We start from the raw sequence: 11,378 nt of genomic DNA on the forward strand, positions 1-11,378 counted from the left end.
ATTTTGCAATCACATATCATTTGGAGACCTCAACTGCAGGCACACATGCAATGAAAAATTGAATGGATAGTGTGAGTGTAAATGGAGCACCAGGGCAAAAGGAAGTTGTTATGTTACTGTAGACATTCCACTTTGGTGTAAGCTACCTGGTAATTTTTTTCCCCCTCAAAATCTGACTGAGGTAAATTTCGCTCAATGTAGCACAAATTCTTCTCTTATTCACACCAGTGCAATCCCAAATAAATGGGTGATAAACTATTCTTTATTTTGGCTTCTGTCTGCATACTGTGGTCCTGATCATGCAAAACCCTACATACATGGTTAATATCCTTCATAGCCCCAGTGATCTTCAAGGCTGAATGGTCAGTGTGGTCACACAGGACATTTGGGAATCTTCTGAAGACGAGAGTCTTGAGTTGTGAGGCTCTTTGTCCAAAACCACTGAATGAAAAGTTGGACGCAACTAAGGCAGTGGGAATTTTGAGTTCCACAGAGCTAGGATTTCATTCCATGCTCTTACATTTTCCATGAAGCTCCTGGAACAGTGCTTGCTGTAGCAATAATATACCTCAATCAGCATCTATTATAAATTTCCCAGCAATCTAGTCCAATTACTGGAAACATGGTGCCAGAGAACACAATGAAATTCCATTGTTATTCTGAAAGAGTTTTGGTTCATTGCTTAGCTACTTATTTTTAAAGGAAGTAAGCTTTGCTTTTATAGTATATTAATAAAAACACCAATGATCCTTCTTTATTACAGCAGTGATATGTATTTTTTTGTGGAGTTACCTCATCCGAATGTTTCTTGCAGTGAAGAAGCATAAAGAACAATTAATATATTACTAGAACTTTGACTTTAACAAGATTACTTTATAGTACTTAAACAGGATAAATACTAAATGTGGGAGCTTTGACCATGTATTACTGAAATGCAGAATATAATTTGCATAGGGCAATATCACATTTGCAAAAGCTGTTTCAGTGAGAGTCAAAATAAGAAGCTAGCATTTGATAACATTTGAAATTTTCATTTATTAAACTGAATGAGAAAACAGAATAAGAATTAGTGATGAAAATGACCAAAAGTATGCTCAAGAAAAATAAAAAGCTTAAAATGCAAAAATTTCTAAGTAAACACAATACAACCTCTAAAATCAGTGCTGATAACTCTTGTCATTGTATGTGTTATGTTATACTTGGGTTCTTTTTGTTATTCTCTAATCTCCTCAAGAAAATAAATTACCTGGAAATTTTAGCTTTTTCTAAACAAAATTTAGCATGTCACACTGAGGCTGGAAGAAGAACCTGAAAACATGAGCCAAGTGCAGTTAAAGCCTCAGATACAAGAAGGTCGATATAGAATAATCAATAATTTTAAAAGAAGTCTTGTGACTTGAGCCAGTTTCATGATTGTGTGTGCTGACTTGATTTTTGAACATTGACGACTGGCATTAATGTAAAATAAGATTTAAAAGTAACTGTAATAACCTAGTATCAGATGGAGAGTTTTCTTAACCAAGCAATTGATTAAGCGTAGGAAGCCATGTATTTTGCCTAGGCATGTCTGAAAATGTACAGGCAGGAACCCATATTACTGCTGAGTGACAGTATTTTTTAGAGCAATATCTGATTCAATGGTGATCTACACATGAGGAAAGGAGCGTGTAACATGCTACCATTGTAGCCAGGTCTGTTTTACACTGACTTTACATAGGTGGATGTGTTGATATAAGATGCAAGCCAGAGAAAGAATCGGGTAGCCCTTGTGGACAAAGCAAAAGCTAAAGCAGAAATTTGGTTTATCAGTCATTTGAAACGTGACATTTTATTTATTCTGGAGTGCTGTGCAATTATGTCCCCTGGCCTTAATAGTGTAGTTATAGTAATCAGCAAGAACAATGTATTCTGAATTCTAGTACCAGTTCTGAAACTGTGGCTATGAGATAATTTTGTTTCTACCTTGTTGCCTTTTTACTGTCTAAAATAAACATTAATTTCTCTGTCTTATGGAGGTTATTGAGGGATGTGAAACATAACTGCAAAATCCTTTACAGGAAGGTAATTACATTTCTTTAATAAGGACTGACTGCTCATTAGGTATCTGTACTATTTATGAAGCTCTTTGACATTGAACAGAACTACATGTGGAGCTGCATAATTATGAGTAACATATTCCTGTCTCCTTTAATGTAGTTGATGGTCCAATAACTTGCCAACGCAGTGTGTGATTCTCAAAAAAGCTCTGTAAGTTAACAACAACAACAAATCCTTAACTATACAGTTTAAAGCATGGCTTTCAACTTCAAACCATTTAGACATTTTCATTTAGGCAACAGGAAAGCCGTTCAAATTCAGCTGGAATAAGAACAGTGTTCACTGACCTTTACTGAATGCCTCTTCTAACAAGGAAACTATTTAGCTCCTTTTACTTACACAGTTATACCCATGGATGGAAGAGCTAGCATTGCACGTTAACCGATGTATTCTAACCCTATTTAAAATCGATCAATCAGACAACGTCTTGACGTGCATTTGCTTGTTGACACTCGATCCTATTTAACAGTGCATGACAAGAAGGGTATTATTACTAACACAACTACTTCCTCAGCACAGAATTAGCTCAACAGACACCCTATTCCAGACACATACTGAACCACAAGCGAGGTTACTGGAAATTAGTAACAAATGCTGTGTATGATTAAGATGTCATTTTGAAAGGACTGCAGGAAGAAACAAACACTTGTGACATATGAATAGTCTTCAGTAAGCATTGGCATTGTCAAAAGATGATAGCAAGTACACGACTCTTGCTGTAAAAGTAAATCTAGAAGCTGCAGGAGTGTATTAAACAGGAGCAGATACTGATCTGTAGTGATCTGCGCAGACAGTTAAAACCAATGCAATGTCTCCGTCCCAGCACAGCAATCGCTGCATGTTGAGGAGTGACAGGCATCAGCATCCGTCCCTTAGGTGCTGCACACATCCTTTACTGCACTATGAGAAAGCTATAATTTATCCCAGAGTTCCTAAACAGGAATAGATGAATTACCATTTTCTTAGTCACTTCTATCAGCTAAATCCAGTCTTTCCTCTATAAAACACTATTTCAAAGGAGCATGACAATAGTGACTGCTGAATTTGGCTGGTGACCTCATGAGTAGAGGATAAAATTGGAAAGGAATTTTGAAGAGATAGGGATGAGGAGGGAATGAAAATACAATGGCAGGTAAAACATACAAAGAAAAAAAAAGATTGTGTGATCCTTCCCTCTGTAATCACTTGTATGCAACTACGCATTATCTGCATTACACCAGAACTCAGGAACTCCAGAGGAATTAAGACTTTGGCCCTGCTTTGTTAAACACTTTACAGAAGAAGACAGTAGACCTCTCCCTAAAGCAAGAAGTTTTCAATATGAATAGGCAACAAAAACAGAAAATCAGTGGGTGTGAAAACAGAGGCACAAGCAAGAGACGTGGCTTGCTCCAGGTCATGTGGAAGGGCACAGTTAGACCTGAAGACAACCTCAGGTCTAAGATGTGAAGAGAACCTTGCTGCATTTCCTGTCCCATATCTATCAAACCGTGCTGACCTGACACTCATTACTATTCTACTCCTACACTGGCAACATTAAATAATTTATTCTACTCATCTTTGCTTCATTCTGATTATCTCCAGAATACACAGCACGCTTCTCCAAACAAACCCCAGTGAAGATGTTTAAAGAGTAACAGCCAGATTGTCATTGCCTTGCTCACACACGTAACCATGCTACATATGTAAGACCATACCAACGTGACCACTCAGCAAGTATTTGATATTGTTGGACAAAATGTGCAAAAACAGAGCACAAAAGTAATACCGAGATGCAACTATGATAGTATACTGCATCTTAATTATCTTGCACATAAAATGCATAATAATTACCATACCCTAAAAGTACTGAGCGATGAGTGGCTTTCAGTGAAACAACAAATAATTGCCCATACATTTTCTCTGTTGCTCATAAATCTTTCATATATACAATGTGTAATGTTTCAGTAGTTGTGTGGAATGTTTTACCAATTTTTCATTCAAACCAGCAGTTACTGATAACACACTTCAGGAGAGGGATTCAATCCAAACTTGCCTACGAAGGAACGCCAGCTTTCAAGTATCTGAATTCCTCTGGTCTAATCCTGCTAGTGCTGAAATCAACAATATTTCAAGCCAAGCTTCAAAACTATTTTCTCAATTGCTTTCCTTAAAATAACCACTAGATGTCTTAAAATGTATTTCACGCATCTTGACGTAATTTAGACAGAAATAATTTAAGGCATTAACAACAACTCGAACTATTCAGTTTTAACAGATGAGTTTGAAAGTCAAAGTCACTTGGATGTTAAACTTGCCTTCCCATTTTCTTCCCAGTACTTCCTATTTCACAATCATATTCTAAGTGGATTTGTCTCCTTTCTGGCCATGGAAAGATTTACATAAAGTGTATGAGGATGGAAACAGTAAACTGACTGTCAAAGCAGTGCTTTCAAACCAACTGAAAAAGTAGATTGACAAAGACAATAGTTGTTTTTCCTTAAACCCTTTCCAATTATAGTTACTAGAGATGCTATTTCTAACAGTGGTAGGCAAACAGTTTTTGGAGACAAAGTATGACTTAAGGTTGGTGTCATTTTTTTGGCACAACTCAAGTCAAATACATAAGCATACATTTAACTGAACATTTAAGTGGTCCAACTGACTTCTGTTTGAATACAGATCTAAATTAAGAACTCTAATTCTTGATTCAAACCATGCTCATAAAAGAGTGAAATAACAACTTTTTAGAACGATGAAATAATGTAAATCTTGTCTGATGCGTGTATTATTTTTAAAATAGGAGGCAGAGGTTCCTTTATTATTTGTAGCAAAAGTATTCAAAGTGGGGGATTAACACTAACAGGCTATTCTTGGCTATTTTCAAGTTTTCTTTAACAACCATACTGCAAGCTTTCCTCCCTAGAAGGGACTTCCTATTCACAGTATAAAGATAATAAATCCACAGGAATTGAAGGTCAAATTCTAAAACATGACCTTTATTTCTTCTCCAAATGTTTACTTCTTGTTCCAAGCTCAAAGAATTAAAAATAACTATAATGTACCTAGCAATTTTGTTGTGGAAAGAAATAGGACAATGGCAGTGACTTTGGTGAAAGCCAGAGTAAAAATTAAGTTCACATCTTCCTGGAGATCTCTCGTAAGTCTTAGGCACCACTTCAGTTCCACTTAAATTCCTAAAATAGGGGTTAAGTAGGACTTAATTGGTGCAGAGGCTTTGGGATGGCTCTCTGTGCTGGGGTGAGTTCACCATAATGCACAAATAAATGGGAAAATATCTGTCTTTTACTAAGCAAATATATTTTGTGGCTATATTTGCAGTGCCAGACCTAATGTGAAATTACAACCATTGAGTTATTCACAAGGGCCATTTGAGTAGAGCTTCTCTTCTGGCACTTCATAAATAGCTCCTTTTGTATTTATGCCTTTTTTTTCTTTTCTTCAAGGAAATCATACACATGAGGAAGCATTCCACGTAAATTTATGTATGTTTCTTTGCCAGTAAGGAAGAGCAAGACTTGCATTCTGTGGTTTTATTAATTATATTCATTCATGACAAAAGCAAAATGCTTCCTCTTTAATGGTGAAAATGAAAATAGGTGGTAGCGTATTAGTTCAAGTCCAGAATGTATTGTCTAAAATTGCTTTCTTTGTAATTCTTATCTGTATCATATATTCCCACATAATTCAGCTTTAATCTATCATTCAAATAAGCATGAACATAAGCTATGATGCACTTTCTTTGATCTGAATACATCATAGGTGATGCATCATGAATTTTATCCTTGTGCAGGGAGCTAGCACAATGGCTACACACTATAAAGTCTCACTTCAGCTTCAAAATTAGACTGGTTGGTATTTTTATTTTACATATGTAGTCTTTGTCCTAATCCTGTACAAAGACATGAATAATCTCCTCATGTGATGATTCTTCAACAAATGCCCAACACAAAACTTCCGTTAATTTCTACAATTCAGAAATAAAAGAAAGGTGTCTAACTTTCTTGTCTCCCACAACGGCAATGTATGCCTCAGCTCCACTTTTCTTCATAGTTGCCAGAAATTTAGACCCTTTTCTCTAAAGTCTTCATAGTAACAGCAATTGAAATGGAAATGAGAATTCAAATGCCTTTTAGCATTATCAAATGTACTGTCATATTGTAATAAAGTTACCCTGAAACAAAAGAAGGCAAAAAGAGATGTTAACTGTTAAAGTAGTTCACCCCATCTTATTTTCTACCTGTCCTCTAAGGCTTACCAGTTGTATTTTAATTAATACATAGTGCACACCTGTTTGTTTCTTTATTACCTAGGGCAAACGGTACATAGCAGAACAGTACTACACATTCTCCTTGTAGCCCCTCAGTACTATCTGCTGACTAGTTTATCTTCACACCAAAGATTCTGTGTAGGAGTTCAGGTTGTAGCTTTTTGGGAACTAAATATGTAAACTACTAGTAAGTGATTTCTTATAATTTCTCAAATGACAGTTTCTTCAGCCTAGAGTAACTGCTGTTTCAAATGTTGTTTCCAAAATACTCAGGCACACACCTAGCTTTAATTACAAGAGTAAATGCCAAAAATATGTAATCACCTTTACAAGTTCATGAATGTAACATTCCTTACCTTCCTGAATGCTTTTTGAATCAGGAGTTTAAAATATTTTGGGATTATCTTAATACTTTACAGTTACCAAGAAAGGCATAAGGATGCGGCGGCATTATTTATAAGCAGGACAACTACAGAGATCATTAGACCGACAAGAAAACTTTCCAATATTTCATAGAAATAATTTTTTTTTCTGTACTTGGTTCTCAGAAAAGCTCTATAAACATCTAATAAAACCAAGGACACAGGAGAAAATGTTCTGATCTCTGCATTAACACCACTACTTCCTGTGGTTTTCAAGCCATGGTCCGAAGAGTCGGTGGGTCTGCAGTCCTCTTGTAAATGCTTTACACAGGGTAACTTATAAAAGCAAGTCCTCCTTCAGCATATTCGAACAATTTGCATAGGATTCTCTGCCTCCTTTGGCAAACTGTTAGGGGTCCTTCAATGTAGAAATTTAAAACCTACTGCCTACTTACCAAGGTCGCATTAGGGATGAATACGGTTCATACATGTATATTTTTAGGATATTTTTTTGTATGTCAATAATATCTTTCATAAGAAAAAACACAGGGCAAAGCACAGAAAATTTTCAATAGCTCTGTCTTTGAAAATCTGAATTCTCATAGACTTGCTCCAAAAAATTCATTTCCTTCCAACTAGAAAAAATTAGGCACACATATATTGCCAAACAAAACAATGACATAATGCATATGACATATAATATTTATGAGATTAAACATCAAATGGCCAGCTCAAAATGAAAGACATTTTTTTAAAGCCCTCTAGACACAGGGGTTAGAATGCAAGTGTCCAAATTAATTTAGTACTGCAGGCAGTACATTACAAACTGATTGTCCACCAGCCATCAGGAAGAAAAAAAAAATCAACTGTATTTGAGTTTTTTCAAAGTAACAATTGTAATCGATATATTCAAATTGTGCAATCTCTGAATTCCAGCAAAGTACAGTTTCCCAGTAAATGCCACTTCTGCAATCCTCACTGAAGCACTGTGAAGTACCATCCTGTTAGGGACATTTATTTTTCCAAATACAACCCCGCCTTAATTCATTTGTAAATATTTCCCAACTCTACTAATAAGCCAAGATGTATTTATAACAAAATAACCTTATTTCCAGTGAAAGGCATACAAGACCTGGGTTAATAATTTGTATCTATCATGCCATACGCTCAGGAGATGAGACAGAAATGGACTGGAACAATGCAGCTGCCTCTAACCAGGAGGAGAATTTTTACTTTGGATGTTTTGGCTGTCTGCTGGTTCTGATCACAAAGAGCACTAAGAGAAAATCACTGCTGTATTTTTAGGAGTAGGGACAAACAGGAAGTCCGAAATATAGAAGTATTTCATAGAGGGTTAATATAAGTATGATGTTTGAACATGGCAATGCATGGATTTTTTTTTAAAAGGAACATAAAAAGATAAAACTTCAGGAAGACAAAAAGGGTAATGGATTCAGCCATAATACAGTACAATTTTTGTGACAAAAAAGGCTACAGGTTATGCCTTTATAACATCTAGTTTGAACAATTATACTTGCAGCATCAGCTACAAAGAGCCTTTAACAACAGTATGAGTAAACACAAGACACAATCTAAAAGAAGAACTGTTTTACTTCAAAACATTTCTGTTTTCTGGGAAGCCAGAATATGACAGGAAATTCTAAAACTCTGGAAGGGGAAAAATAACAAGAGGAGTTGAAAAAAAAGGAATAAAATAAACAGCTTAAATTTAGTAGGAGCTACGCATTTAGGAACTCTTGAACCTGCAAGTGTGCGGTAACAAACTCTCCAGCCAGAAGGTTTGTCAACCAGCAACTGAATCACTAAGTGAAGTAAATTCACCTCTTCCCAGAGTGTGCTGGTGACACGCTTCCCCTTTGTTGTTCTGCACTTTGATCATACTGTAACAGCACTTCATGGGTAATAGCTATTTATATTATCTCCGTATACCGCTTGTCTCCCTTGTACAAAATAAAGTAATAAATAACTGATTCCGGAGCTTCCTGCTCATGGGATCACAGTTTATTCACGGACTCGAAGGAGGGATAAATTTAAAGCAATTCATCTGGACTACATGCTTGCACTGTCCAGGTGGAATTCAAGCAACATAGCTTGATGGCAGGATACGTCAGTCCACCTAGCCACAAAGACTTGAGGAAGGCAGTAATGTGGCCTGCCTGTCAACGCTACCAACCCTGAGGCACTGCAGGATCAAAACAGAAGATGTAAGCCATTCGTATGTACATTTTAGTGGAGAGGAGGAAAGCAGGTGCAAATTTGTTAAGTTAGAGGACCTGCAGCCCTTCTCCCCAAGAATCCAGAATATGGATTGGTGCAACAATTGTCACATCCACATTATGAACAATAGTTAATACACAAACTAATTGTGAATAAAAAGAAACATTTTCTTTTAAAAGTGCCACCTTGCCAGAAAATATATTGATATATATATTTATATTTAAACCATGAAAACAGACAGTAGTATCAAACTGACCTGTGCAAAGTGGAACAAGAGGTAACTATTCAATGACTACATATGATGATGTGACTCCCATACTTTAAAAAAAACCAAGAAAACAAATCTGCAGGAACAAGACCACCCAAAGCATTTATTTTGTATGTATTATTTAGACACCTAATTCAGACAATTTTTTGTGGGAATTACCAAATGAACTACTGTATAAAATACTGTGGGAACTAGTTAGTTGCGGAAGAAAAAAAAAATATAAATTATTCAATACCTATCATGCAATGATAAATAATAATAACAAGCAAAATGCAATTGCTAAATTAGGTTCTGATTCAAAGTTCATTACTACCAATGGAAAGGGCTTGTACTACTCTGTAATAAATGGCTGAGCTGGTGATCTTTTCCTATTCCTGTGTACAAATATTTGAGAAACAGATACAGAAACTCTCTTTTGCCATTAGCAATTATGCCTCACAACATGAAGCAGAATATGCTTCTCTGCTCCGTAAGGTACCAAATTAACTAACTTCTTGGTCAATTGTTTTTAAGACCTGTGAAGACTTTGGCATAGTATGAAGCAAAATGAAAAATTAGAAGCAGTTGAAAACGATTGAAACTAGATCAAGGAATGCTGCTTTACTTGAAAGAGTAAATATAATGCTAAGTAACAAAACATTAACTGCATAGTCTTTGTTTAATGTATTGCAGTTCTACAAAGACTCAACTGAAACAAAGCATGGCATTAGATTTTAGGATTTTTCTCTTTTCAAGCTCTAAAATAACACTACAATGTAGAATATTAAACCTTTCAACAAAGTACATCAGTTCTTTGAAACTGTTCAGCTTTACAAGATAGCATTTTAGTGAATACGATTTGAACCAATATACTCGTCATGTGTCTTGTCAAAAACAAACTTGCATATAAAAGAGATATTCCTTATTATCTATTTATAGTTTTCTATTTATACAGTAAGTAAAGGACAAAAAAAACCCCATTCCATGCAAGACAGCAAAGAAAAGTTTTGAAACTAATGCAATGTTTCCACCACTTTAAAAACACCATAGAATTGTTGCCAAGCAAGAACTCAATGTCAACAGTTTTTCTGCAAAACCTCCTCTAAATGCAGAGGCATCGCCATCACAGAGACGTGACTGAATTGTATTTGGTGAACTACTGCCTGTTTCAGACCCACACAAACATAAAACTGTGTCTCAGCATTAAAAAAAAAAAAAAAGACTAACCAAACCTGTCCATGGGGAAAACAAATCTGACACAGCGGTTACTATTAATTAGCATTGCTCTTTGTTCAATACTACTTCCAGTTTCCAAAGGCAGCGTGACTGGCTGAACTAATAAAACGCTACTTCTCAAGGCTGCTAACACCCTATTTCCTGGGCAAACAAGCTACCCTTCAGTTACATACCATGCACTAGTGTTCTGGAGAATATCACGGTTAACTGCTTCCATCTATGCATCCTACCCCCTACGCACAGCCTTTTTTAAGAAAATCAATATTTAAAAGACATTGTTAAAGGCTTTTTTATTATTTTTCTGTTAAATGAACCTAAGAAAGAAGCAGCAGAGGAAAGAGGGCTGCATGACAGATGGTCACAAGAAAGCAGGTGACCCCTGAAGCTTTCTAGCTTGCTGAGAGTCAATTATTAATGGGGATTTCTCTTCTTACCGCCCCATCCCATGCAGAGAGGAGCAGCAGCAAAACCTCATTCAGAATGCATCCATCCCCGCTAAGTGACTTGGGCAAGAAGTAAATCAGCAGCAGTGAGCAGATGGTGCAAGCGGCTCAGGAGCAGAAGTGGAGAGCAAAGAAGCGAGCCCGAGGAGACGGAGTGTCCGAGGAACAAACCGCAGGACTTACTAACCCGAGTTCTCCACTAAGATATACCGTGGGAGTTGCAGACCGCCTGTGCGCTGCATCCCCACTGCTTTGTTTATCGGAAAATATTCAGAATGGAAACCTGACTCCACTTCTAAAAATAGCTGAATTTAACTCGGTTTCAACTTGAAGTCCCACTGCTGAAGTGTGACAACGGTGAGCAAATACCTCGTCTTATCTCCAAAAGGCAGCATGGCAAGCCAGGGGAAGAAGCCCAGGCGAGCTCCTCAGCTATTGACATCGGGGCTTCGCAAGAACCGGCACCGAGCGCGGGCGGGCGCAGC

General features: G+C 36.7%; 1 protein-coding gene across 1 annotated transcript in view; it reads right to left on the reverse strand.

Moving 5' to 3' along the window:
* The window catches only part of PDE5A (phosphodiesterase 5A, cGMP-specific), a 48,762-nt gene extending 41,072 nt beyond the window's left edge, over positions 1-7,690 (reverse strand). The window contains exons 1-2 of the mRNA XM_010082001.1: positions 7,568-7,690; positions 2,381-2,384 (exon numbers count right to left, since the gene is read on the reverse strand). Of these exons, the coding sequence (XP_010080303.1) occupies positions 2,381-2,384; positions 7,568-7,574 (11 nt within the window). The 5' untranslated portion in view covers positions 7,575-7,690. The remainder of the gene's footprint in view (positions 1-2,380; positions 2,385-7,567) is intronic.
* Positions 7,691-11,378: the final 3,688 nt, after the last annotated feature.

The sequence above is a fragment of the Pterocles gutturalis genome, unplaced genomic scaffold (genome assembly GCF_000699245.1).
Source record: "Pterocles gutturalis isolate BGI_N339 unplaced genomic scaffold, ASM69924v1 scaffold9209, whole genome shotgun sequence".
Lineage (NCBI taxonomy): Eukaryota > Metazoa > Chordata > Aves > Pterocliformes > Pteroclidae > Pterocles > Pterocles gutturalis.